Source organism: Gordionus sp. m RMFG-2023, chromosome 2 (genome assembly GCF_954871325.1).
Source record: "Gordionus sp. m RMFG-2023 chromosome 2, tfGorSpeb1-WG-v2, whole genome shotgun sequence".
Taxonomy (NCBI): Eukaryota; Metazoa; Nematomorpha; class Gordioida; order Chordodea; family Parachordodidae; genus Gordionus; species Gordionus sp. m RMFG-2023.
The window spans coordinates 12,936,963-12,949,952 of record NC_088776.1 but is presented as its reverse complement, the minus strand read 5'-3'; the positions used below and the strand labels follow the sequence as shown (position 1 = coordinate 12,949,952).

General features: G+C 26.3%; 1 protein-coding gene across 1 annotated transcript in view; it reads left to right on the top strand.

Annotated features, from left to right (window-relative positions):
- The window catches only part of LOC135924083 (dual oxidase 2-like), a 31,768-nt gene extending 18,778 nt beyond the window's left edge, over positions 1 to 12,990 (top strand). The window contains exons 14-31 of the mRNA XM_065459131.1: positions 258 to 415; positions 901 to 991; positions 6,677 to 6,799; positions 6,921 to 7,132; positions 7,187 to 7,375; positions 7,466 to 8,018; positions 8,086 to 8,179; positions 8,585 to 8,760; positions 8,808 to 8,904; positions 8,955 to 9,487; positions 9,536 to 9,766; positions 10,333 to 10,582; positions 10,675 to 10,850; positions 10,949 to 11,178; positions 11,291 to 11,449; positions 11,491 to 11,646; positions 12,256 to 12,384; positions 12,812 to 12,990. Of these exons, the coding sequence (XP_065315203.1) occupies positions 258 to 415; positions 901 to 991; positions 6,677 to 6,799; positions 6,921 to 7,132; positions 7,187 to 7,375; positions 7,466 to 8,018; positions 8,086 to 8,179; positions 8,585 to 8,760; positions 8,808 to 8,904; positions 8,955 to 9,487; positions 9,536 to 9,766; positions 10,333 to 10,582; positions 10,675 to 10,850; positions 10,949 to 11,178; positions 11,291 to 11,449; positions 11,491 to 11,646; positions 12,256 to 12,384; positions 12,812 to 12,934 (3,680 nt within the window). The 3' untranslated portion in view covers positions 12,935 to 12,990. The remainder of the gene's footprint in view (positions 1 to 257; positions 416 to 900; positions 992 to 6,676; positions 6,800 to 6,920; positions 7,133 to 7,186; positions 7,376 to 7,465; positions 8,019 to 8,085; positions 8,180 to 8,584; positions 8,761 to 8,807; positions 8,905 to 8,954; positions 9,488 to 9,535; positions 9,767 to 10,332; positions 10,583 to 10,674; positions 10,851 to 10,948; positions 11,179 to 11,290; positions 11,450 to 11,490; positions 11,647 to 12,255; positions 12,385 to 12,811) is intronic.

The window sequence follows — 12,990 nt, the reverse complement described above, 5'->3', positions numbered from 1 at the left end:
AACATGTATAGAGTATACCCACATTGTGAATTTCTGAGAGTTTTTAAAACTGTTGAAATACTTTTAATTTATATCCGTTTTAGTGGCAAAAATTGTTTGAAGTTTACATGGTAGATATTATACATATGTTGGAATACATTTCCAATGTAAATATCATCCTAAGTAAATGGAATCAAATTGAAAGATTCTAAATCTCTATGGATTTCATATCCCAATACGATATATATCAAAATATATTACTTCAAAATATTTATAAGGTGATCCATGTCCGCCATTTCCAAAATTTGACTATAGTGAGCCATGCTTTCCGATGATGATAGTGGATTATTTTGAAGGGAGTGAAACAACATTCATATTATCTTTTCTCATGATAGTCATTTTTATCATAAGTATAATAAGAACTATACTTATATTAGTTATACATTGAAAAAATAATTTCAATTTTTTTTACGATTATACAGGGTGGCGAAACTATAACTCTTTTAAAGAGGATTAATAATCAGTTTTGAATGATGGTCACTAATTATTTTTAGATATTTTTGGATATTGCTATTTAATGATGTGAGCTACCCTAGTTAGCCTGCAATAGAGTTCTTAGCCATAAAATTTATTCTTCCTCCGCATAGATATAATATGACTGGAGATAATCTTGAAAATATTTTAATTGTATGCTGAATATTACTTTTTAGAGAATAGTTATGAATTTTTTTTAAAAAAAATGTGCTTTTCTTTTCTAATAGGTTTGCATGTGAAAATGTTTAAACCAGTTTTTAAATGTAAAACCGATCCGATATTTTTATTTTGTATGAATCGAACCTGAAAATAAACAGTTATTTTTTATTGAACTTAAACCAACCGAAATTCGTTATGTTTTGATCCCCGATTAATATAACCCCATAGTGTGGTAAATTAGTTGGTTTTACACGACCACGACCCTGGTTTTTGGTCGAAAAAATGAACCAAAACCAAAGCAACCAATTTGGTCGACCTGGTCGACCAAATTCATCCACCCGAGCACAGCATCGACCCGATTTATATAAATAAAAACATGATATTATTTAATATTTTTATTTATTTAATATTGAAATGAAATGTTAATTATTTTTTATTATATAATGAAAATGGTTTGATGTTTTTTAATAAAAAAATGTAATTATAATATCATTTTAACAATAAATTTATGATTTTCACGCCCAAAATTTTAAGCAATTGTTAATTTGATAAGAATTATAAATTTTGTAAATAAATCTTTTTTTAGAAATTCTTTTGTGAATTTTAATATAAATTTTATAGTTTTTTTTTTATCATTTTTCTGAAATTATTTTTTTAGTATATTAAAAGAAGTTGTAATTTCTAAGCATGCTTAAATAAAATCTCAGGGAAGATGTACCCTTTAGATAAGTGACAATTGTCATAATCGTTATTTTTAAAGTTTTTTGAATATTTTTTGTCGCAAATTGGAAATAATTAATATTGAAAACAAATTTAAATAAAACTTCAGTCAATATGTACCCTGGATAAGTGACAATTGTAATATTCGTTAATTTTAAAGTTTTTTGAGAGTACCAACCAGATAGACCCGAACACCAACTTATATTATTTTATTGTGACTGAATGTGAATATTTTGCCTAATTGTATTTTGCATAGAGAACGAATATTTCAATATTAGCATAGAAATATTCATATTTATTATTAGATTTCTTTTTCAAAAATTGTTCCTTTCATTGATCCACCAGAGCACCTACTCCAAACCATATTATATTATTGTTAGTGAATATTTTGCTTTATCATATTTTTATGCATAGAGAACGAAATATTAACAGAAAAATAATCATATTTATTTAATATTATATACCTTTTTTAAAAAAATTGTTCTCTTCTTATAATTTATAAATTAAAAATTAGAGACTGAGTAATTCAATTCCTTATTAATTATTGATATCGAATTAGAAATAATTATCTTCTAAGACCGGGAAAAATTTATTATATGAATTTATCGATTTATAGATATTTATAATTCATATATCATCAAATGAGGGTATTATATCTTTTTTAATAATTTTTGGGATCTCTAAAATTATAAAAATTGGCTAAGACTTAAACCGATTAGATGAGTTGGTTCAGTAGTTGACAGTTAAACAACGATATCTTTTGAGTTTTGATATTCATTTTTATTTATAGATAGGGATCATTAAATTACAAAGAAAGAAAATATAGACTAATAGGCTGACATCTGATAAATTAAAAATTTATCATTTTTCTAAAAAGAAATCTTTTAAAATTAATTTAATAAATATTTATTTCAAATTGTATAATATATTTGTTTATTAAAATTAATGTTATTAATTATTATATAATAAGCGACGTCATTTTCCTTAAATATTAACCATAAAGATATGTGAAGAAAATAATTACTAGTGCTGTGAAGTAACGTCAAAAAAATAACGACGCTATTTTTTTAAGAAAAAAACGCCATTCGTTACCTTCATCTAAAGGTAACTAGTAACGGTAACGCAAAACGTTACTTTACTCGTTACTTTATATTTTTTCTTAAAAAATTTCAATAAAAAAAAACATATTTTATTGTATTATAAAATTACTTTTATTTATTTTTTAATTCTTAATATTTAAGCCGAGTTTTAATTTTTTTAATTTATATCAACCACTTCCAACATTTTTTTTTAAATTTTCGTTGTTAAATCATCAGTCGAAATTAATATTCAATCAAAATTCAAAGTAAATATAATGATATTATTAATTAATTTATAAGTTATTTTTAAAGAATATTATGTCCATAGTCCTTACTTCTTCAGATGAAGAAGATTTAACCCTTCCCTGGCCCCAATTTGAATTATATTTTAAACCAATTAAGAAAATTAATGGCACCAAGTCTACACTTTGTAAATGTAAATTACGTCCCAACGCAAATATTTCGACGTCAATGTCAAGTAGCTCAAACTTAAAAAAACATTTGAAGATAAAGAATGAATTAATATATAATTATTTTAAACATATAAAAACTTAATAATCATTAAATGATTTTAAAAAAATTTATTTAAATTTCATTATAGATTTTATTATTAAAATACTATATATATAGCATCTTATTATTTAACCATGTATTCGATAGCTACGGCTCTTTCCATTTTAGAGAGCGAAGAAAATATACATTTGGGATATCTCATTCCCACTATAATCATAATATCAAAACTTAAAAAATTGGCTTTAAATAATTTTAAGTTTTGTAAGCCGCTTATTGATTCAATCCTGGAAGCCATAGATAAAAGGTATACAGTTCAAATATTGCTTATAATTTATATTTTGACTATCATTTTTCAATAGATTCAAACACATATGATGATGAATATATACTATCGGCAATAATTCACCCACTATTTAAATTGGATTGGCCTTGGATAAAATTAGAGGTCAATAAAGGAAGAATGCTGGAACTTATTTCCAGTTTGAGAAAAGATATTGATAAAGAAAGAACAAGCTTGATTCCTTTATCCAACACACACACTAGAATATTTTCAGATGAAGATAAATTTTTTTTGATGAGAAAATGAATGAAGATCTCTGTGAATTATCTTTCAAGCTTTTTTTCAAAATAAAGATATTTCCGTAAATATTTTTAATAAATTCCCTGAATTGAAATTTTTGTTTATTAAATATAACATCACTCTCCCATCCTCTGCGCCAATTGAACGTGTGTTTACCACGGCGAAAGCTGTGTTGAGTACTAAGCGCTCATGTTTATCTGATCAAAATTTTGAAAATCAATTGTTGTTAAAAATAAATAAAAAATTGTTACATAAAGATGTTATCTTATGATATATTATGTTTGTAAAATTTTATTCATATTATAATTATATATGAAATTTTATTATAAAAAGATCTTATCTTATGTTCTTTTTGTATAGTTTTATTTTATTATACATTGTCGGAAATTTGCATTATATATAACATTTCATTTTTTTAAGTAACGAGTAGCCCGTTACTTTTTTGAAAAGTCGGTAAAGCGTGTTCCTTTTGTAAAATGGTAACGAGTAGCGGTAACGCGTTTCTTTTTTGTAGACGTTTACAGCACTAATAATTACTTAGTATTATTTATAAAAATTCAAAAAAAAATAAAATTCATAAATATTTCTTAAATAAAAAGTTTTTAGTGGCTTAAATCACCCCCCCCCCTCTCTCACCCCCATTAATTTCCAAATAATTATAATAAAGTCATTAATCTTTACATTACTAACGTTTTGAAAAAATTTTTTTTATTTTCTATATAAATAAATAACTAAAAAATAATAATTAATAAATCTAATAAATCTAACTATTTTTCCCTAAAATAATTTTTTAAAATACCCCCCCCCCCTTCCCTTCAAACTGAACCCAAAAATAAAAATCGTTTGTTTTTATATAAAAATAATATAGATGTTATTTTAATAATAAAGATTCATGTTGTAATATTATATAAAATGTAAGAAAAAAAAAATTACTTACTTATCTTATATCTTAAAATGGAATATTTTAGAAATTAAGTAAATATAAAGGCAGACGATAAATATAATTTTTGAAAGACATATCCTTTTTTTAGAACTTAGTAAAAATTTTTGAATCGATGGATATTAATAAAAAGTAGTGTTGTTAAAGTTACTTATGAAACATAACTAGTTACAGTCACTAGTTACATTGATAAAAATATAACTAGTTACAATTTTATAAATGTAACTAGTTACAGTTACATTATGAGTTACTTTCTGGTTCTTATAAATTTTTAAATGGTCTATTTAATGTTAATTCAAATAGAACTGTATAATATTGGAGTTTTTTTGTCAAGAAAATTGTGATAATAAGAATATTAGGGGAAGGGTATTAGATAACTTATTTTTTATTTAATTATATATGCATGCATCCTATTGTATAATTTAAAAAACATTTTATATCATAGAATTTATCATTTTTTTGGAAGGCAAAAATATCCTGAACAAGAGGAATATGACTTCCCCACTGAGCCCATTGCAATTTAAGAAACGCTCAATATTATAACTGAAATTTTTTTTTTATAAATAGAAAATAGGTATCCAATAAAGTATAAACCTCACAAAAGTTTTGAAGATGGTTAAGTAACTATACTCTAGCTAAGGGAGCTCTGCAAATTCAATTTTTTTGGCCTGAGCCCATTGCAATTTATTAAAACGCGATCTCAGTTATACCTATTTGCAGGCACTACTTACAACCTCCTTTACCTTAAAGTCTGAAAATATTTTAATTTATTTTAAATAAGCTGTTTCAACCAAGCAAATTAACAACAGTAAATATATGATTATTTTTCTGTTAATATTTCATTCTCTATGCATAAAAATATGATTGGGCAAAATATTCACTAACAATAATATAATATGGTTTGGAGTAGGTGCTCTGATCCATGTTCGGATCAATAAAAGGAAAAATTTTTGAAAAAGAATTCTAACATTAAATATGAATATTTTTATGCTAATATTGAAATATTCGTCCTCTATGCAAAATACAATTAGGCAAAATATTCACATTCAATCACAATAAAATAATATAAGTTGGTGCTTGGGTCTATTATACGGTCGGTACTCTCAAAAAACTTTAAAATTAACGATTATGACAATTGTCACTTATCCAGGGTACATATTGATTGAGGTTTTATTTAAATTTGTTTCCAATATTAATTATTTCCAATTTGCGACAAAAAAAATTCAAAAAACTTTAAAAATAACGATTATGACAATTTTCACTTATCTAGAGGGTACATCTTCCCTGAAATTTTATTTAAGCATGCTTAGAAATTACAACTTCTTTTAATATACTTAAAAAATAATTTCAGAAAAATGATAAAAAAAAACTATAAAATTTATATTAAAATTCACAAAATAATTTCTCAAAAAAGATTTATTTACAAAATTTAAAATTCTTATCAAATTAACAATTGCTTAAAATTTTGGGCGTGAAAATCACAAATTTATTGTTAAAATTAAAATGATATTATAATTTCTTTTTTTTTATTAAAAAACATCAAATCAAACCATTTTCATAATATAATAATAAATAATTAACCATTTCATTTCAATATTAAATAAATAAAAATATTAAATAATATCATGTTTTTATTTATATAAAATAAATCGGGTCGATGCTGTGCTCGGGTCTGTGCTTGGGTCGGTGCTCGGGTCGATGGATTTGGTCGACCAGGTCGACCAATTTGGTTGCTTTATTTTTGGTTCATTTTTTCGACCAAAACCCAACCAAAATTATGCTAATTTGACCCAACCAAGCAATTTTACCACAAAACCCCATATATAAAATGGTGATACTTTTTAATATTTTAAATTTTGTCAATCATTTAAAATTAAAAATAATTTCAAAAAACGTTAAGAACCGGGTTAAATGTTATTGTAATGATTCGAATTTCTTTTTGTTAATGTTTCGGGTTTCTTTTTAATGTTTCGGGTTTCTTTTTGTTAATGTTTCGGGTTTCTTTTTGTTAACGTTTCGGTTTTTTTTGTTAATGTTTCTGTTACGGCTAGGATAATTTTAAACGTTAATTTCATTTTCGCATTGCGGTTCGATACCTTGATATTATATAAATTTTTAATGATATATCTATTTATAAATTAAGCGTGTTACATTGAAATTTGTTTTTTATAGGTGTTATGACAATTATGTTAATATGGGCCAAAAGTAAACAACAGGTGACACTTAAACTCATGGAATGTAGGCCAAATTTTAAATGCAAGGATGCTAATATAACAGGCATAAAATTTTCCACATGTATAATTTAACACTTTATTAAATTTAACATTTGGTTTAAATATATTTTTGTCCAATTTATGACAAATAATTATTTATAATTATTTAAGAAAACTCTTATTTTTAATTAACACATTTTAAGCCGAGGAATGGATGAAAAATGATCATTTTCATCCCGTCGTTATATGCTTTAACCCTGAAAAGTTGACCATGAATATATATAGCGAAAGGAAGGAACCATATTCAAGAGTCATAAAATTTCAACGATTAACTTACATAGAAATTATGTTACCTAAAGAACAAACCAAGAGACACCGTCTGTTTTTACTCAAAATACCAAATGAATACGACCACGTATTTTATTTTCATAAATGTTTCTAATTTCTTGTTATTTTCTACATCTTACAGATATTTCTGTTTAAAGAAGAAGCCTCTTACTTAAATTTCAAGTACGAAATTGAACAATTTATTAAATCCGCCAATGTTAAAGTCAATTTTCGTGAGGTAAACAAGTACAAAGATATATTCGCTAACGCCTTCACTAAGAGAGACCGAGAAAAGCAATTGGATTTGTTTTTTAAAACAGCCTTTTCATTGGTAAATTAATACACCATTTAAAAATCACAAAAAAATATTTATATAACTATAAAAATTTAACTATTAAACACTAAATGAAATGTATACAAGGCATTCGCAGAAAATTTTAACAATTTTAAAGTCTCAGACAATGGTTACAGTATAGCAAATGATGATCTAAAATACGACAATACGACCACAATGGACTCTAACATTGGATTTAATTATATTTATCAAAAAACCTACTTTCATGTTTGGACTTTTGCATTAAATTCGTTCTATAAACTTTTGAGTCGTTTTAAATCAAAACCTATAAACCAATACGTGGCCGATAATATGCTAGTCGGATTTAAAAACGATGACGAAATTAATGCCGTGATCGATAAAAATGGTTTTAATGGTACTACCTTTAAAATGATAGATTTAGACAAAACGGGAATTACTGTTAATAATAATTCCAATAAAAGCCTAAAATTATGGCATCTAAACAACAATATAATGAAGCTCACCAATTGCGAATTAACACGATCAGAATTCTCGGAAGCTCTATCACTGAAAGAGGACTCTATTTTCGTAGAAAATATGTTTGCTTTGGTAGACAAAGATAAGAACGGTAGAATATCTTTCAAGGAATTCCTCGATTTTACAATTATATTTTTCAAAGGTTTATTTTGTTTTTTTTTTAAAAAAAAATTATATGATTTTTTTTTAAAAAAATATTAAAAATATAGGAAGTGCTGACGATAAAGCCAGAGTAATATTTGACATGTACGATTCGGAAAAACAGGGTTTTATTTCCAAAGCCGATTTCATAGCTATGCTCGAGTTAAGAATAATAAACATTATCATCCTTTTTTAAAAATTTGATATTAACCCCTCATCCTCATTTGTTTGATTCATTATCATATTAATTTGATTCTTTTTAAAGATTCGATGGAAAGATAATTTTCTAAATTTAAAATGTGCTCTAACAATAGACAATTTTCTTTTTTTAGTGCGATATACTTGCATATGCCTTTTTTTTCAAATTATAATTAATTTCCAAATAATATAACTCTTAAACAAATTAATGAAAATATGGTAACGATTTACTTACCAACGCGTAATTATTTTTTCGAGAATATCAACATTCGCAACGCATTTCACGGAATTTATGCTGTACCAATTTTTTTTATGATGAACCTAATAATCAATATATTTATATATTATTATTTTTTAAACACAACAAAGATCTTTCGTTGAGGTATCGGGTATTAAATTGAATGGTCCAGAATTAACCAGGGGTTTAGAAACTATGCTGGACTCAGCCAACTTTAACGGGAAACAGATATTATCATTCCAAGATTTTTTAATATTATTGGGAGATCATAAGCACAACTTTGACGAATTACATATTAACTGGGAAGGTCATTATTTAAAAAAACAAATCAGTTTTATATTTTATGAATGACAGGTATAAAAGTTTGCATCCCCAAGAAAAAGTGGAAAAAGAGAGAGTATGGAGAAAATTTCCCACTTAGATCAAGAAGAACTATAATAAAGGGATATAAGTTTAATACTTTTGTTGAACTCTTATAAATATGAATTATTTTTATCCTAGAAAATCGAGCACTAACAATGACAATCATATTCAAAAAGGTAACAAGAAAATAAGCAATGATAATATCAAATTTAATAATTCCATGAATAATATCATAAAACCAAAAGATGTCGATGCTACAAGTAACGTTGTAGACAAAACTAGACATGCTAGTTACCCTAATACAAAAGAAATCAATGATTATAATTTTAACATTACTAAATTCACAGACAAGTACCAACCAGCACACGTTGCCACATCTCCCTTGCGATGCATGCACAAAAGATTTTCCAAACAGTTCAATTGTAACAACTATGATGTAACCTTAAACAGTGAAAATAAATGTGCATCCAACAATAATAGTCTTAACAACATTCCAAATGTTAAAAAAAAACGACTTAGCATTAAAACTTACAGGCTCAACTTACCTCAAAGCAAAATAGCGCAATCATTATTCTTTTACATAAGATATTTAGAGAATTATCGATGGCATGTTTTTTGGTTATCATTTTATACTCTCATTGTATTGGGAATATTCTTAGACAAGGCCTATTGTAAATAGATTAATTATATTCAATAATTGCCTTAATTTTTTTTTAAAGCCTACACTTTCGAGAAAGAACACACTGGTTTAAGAAGAATCGTAGGGTATGGAGGCGCGTTATCTAGGGGTTCAGCGAGCGCATTAATGTTTTGTTATTCCACTATTTTGCTAACAATGTGTAGAAACTTGATAACATTTTGCAGGGAAATTTTTCTGAGACATTTTATTCCCTTCGATGCCGCTTTACAAATGCATAAATATATAGCCTTTTTAGGGATAATATTTAGCTGTAAGCATGATTTTTTCTTCTTTTTATTCTATTACATTTCATTATCAATATATTTGCTTCAGTAGCATAACTAAGGATATATGGGGGGGGGGGGGAGGCATTTGGAGGCCAAAATTGCATATTTTCTTAAACTAATTACAAATTAATAAATTATGCTTATAATTATACTCAATTTAATCCATCATTGCAAATTATTTAATTATTTATATTTTACTATAATAAATAGATTAATATGATACCAAATTCATAATCTAAAATGTGATTCACGAACCGCATTTTAAAAAATGACCAATCTAGTATTATTAGCACTTGAGAAAAAGTTAACAGAACGAATATGATCGATCTGTAAATTTTTTAAAATGTGCGTCTCTTCAATGCCTCCTCCCTCTCATTGTTATTTCTAGTACACGCCCTTGATTTGTTTAAAATTAATATATCATATATTATACATTTATATTCTAACAATACCCTTCAATCATATTATTATATAAGGCAGGAAAATTATTTTATTTTGGCAGAGTATATTGTATCCTCCTTTATTAATTTTTTTTTTCAAATATGCATAGTTTTGCACGTGTTGGGGCACTTCTTAAATTTTTATCACCTCTCAACCCAATCCCCAAATGATCAATTGTGCATGATGAGAAGTTTTTATCACTTAAGTGACGAAACCCCAAAGTTTCATAATTGGTTGTACGGAACAATAACTGGCCTTTCTGGAATACTTTTGATTATGGTATTAACAATCATATATGTGTTCGCACTACCCTTCGCCCGGAGATACCTCTTCAACATGTTCTGGAAGACCCATAATTTGTATGGATATTTTTTATAGTCATCAATATACGAAAATAAAAAATTTACAATTATAATTTTGTGCTTATATAATTGGTTTTTTTAATTATTAGATATGTTGTGTTTTACTTATTAACCTTCATTCACGGACTTGGAATGATGTTACAGATGAGCATATTCTATCTGTTCTTTCTAGGACCCATGATTATATTTATTATAGATAAACTTGTTAGTTTATCTCGGAAAAAGGCCGAAATTCCTATAATCAGAGCTGATATTTTGCCATCAAGTTAATTTTCTACTCATAATTTTTTTTTAAAGTGATTGCTTGTCTTTCTTTTGTGGTCAGCATTTAAATAAATTAAACTTCATATTTATAAAATTAAGATGTAACAAATCTACTGTTCAAAAGACCTCCTAATTTCGAGTACAAATCAGGTCAATGGGTAAGAATAGCCTTAACCAGTCAGGGTTCTAACGAATATCATCCTTTTACTCTTACCTCAGCTCCTCACGAGGATAACCTTAGCCTTCACATTCGAGCAGTTGGACCATGGACCAATAATTTGAGGAGAACATTTGACTCAAATTTTCTAACCATCAATCCACATCCTAAAGTTTGTACTAAAAATATTAATGAAACAAATTATAGATGAACACTTGCTTTTTTGATAAGAAATTTTATAATTAATCATTTTTCGTGGCATAATAATATCGTCTATTTTTAAGATATTGCTAGATGGCCCTTTTGGGGAAGGGCATCAAGATTGGGATAGATTTCAGGTGTCCGTATTGATAGGTGGTGGAATAGGTGTTACTCCCTTTGCTTCCATACTGAAGGATATCGTTCACAAATCTATTTGCAGATCCAAGATGAAATGCCAAAAGGTATACAAATTATTTATTAATTGTATGCATATTAAATATAGGTATATTTCTTATGGATCACTCGTACCCAAAAACAATTTGAATGGTTGACCGATATAATAAAAGATGTAGAAGAGAATGACGTCAAAAATTTTGTATCCGTAAATATATTTATCACGCAGCTATATCAAAAATTTGATCTGAGGACAGCGATGCTAGTAAACTTAATAATTGATTAAATTATTGAAATTCATCTAAATATCAATTTCATAACTAATAATTAGTGTTGTTAAACGGTTCAATTTAGGCCGATTTTAAAAATGGATTTATATCCAGAAATATATTACGCAAGCTTAAAGATTTTGTTCATAGATGGCACAAAGATTCTAACCTCTATTTGCAAAATCCCGAAGTTTAGGCAATATTTTCCTGCCTAAAATATTGAGTTAGCCTTTTATAAAAAGCTCAAATCGAGCCATTTAACAAAACTACTAATAATAAACAAGTGGAATTTGAATCCCCAATTTAATTACAATAAATATAATTTTTAGAAATTTTACCATTTAAATTCAGGATGGATGAGAAGTAGGCTAAATCTCTGTTTGATCCCTCCTGCCTAATCAACAAAGGATAATTAATGAAAATTAAATTATTTAGGAGTATTATACTCGGTTAGTTTGACATTTCTTTCAAGGGTTTTTGAAGACTTACAATAAAAATTTAAAGTTTTTTCTCTAAATCATGAGCCAATTCGAATCTAAATCATGAGTCAATTTTGGCTTTAAATCATGGGCCAGAAAAGTTTCAAAGTTTTAATTTATTTTTAGTATATATGCGAAAGACATTTTTACAAAGTGAATGATCGGAGTTTGTTCACGGGGCTCAAGGCTATTACACATTTTGGGCGACCAGATTTCGTTTCGTTTTTTATGAGCTTACAAGAGGAGCATCCAGATGTATAAATAATAAATAAGAATGAATATTAAATTATTATCCATTTATAAAAGATCGGATTTGAATGTTTGATAAAATTTTTAGATTTTACCCTAGAAAAAAGAATTTTTTTTAAAAAAAGTAGTTTTGTCCTTTATATTTGTCTTTCATGACATTCTGAAAGATTTCTATAAAAAATATAAAACTTAACAAAACATTTTTAAAAAACTGATTAAAAAGTGAGCTTACCGTTATAATTTTGTTCTATTTTGGAAATTTAAATAGAACTATCAGAAAATTTTTTAAAATTAATTTAGTTATGCTAAAAAAATGTTTGTGGGTTATTTAAAAAAATCATATGTTTACTGACCGCTAATTTTTTATAATAGATAGTTAATGTTAAAATTATATTATATAAAAAATGTGTATAGAAAAATATTTGTAATGTAGATTTATAAATTTGGAGTGTTCAGTTGCGGACCCCCAGCGATGACCCATAACGTCGAAAATGCTACTCAAGAAATGAACAAATTGAATCAAAGCGCCTTTATACACCATTTCGAAAATTTTTAGATTATTTATGAATAATAATATTGTAATATAAATTTTAAAAAATTCTCACAAGATAA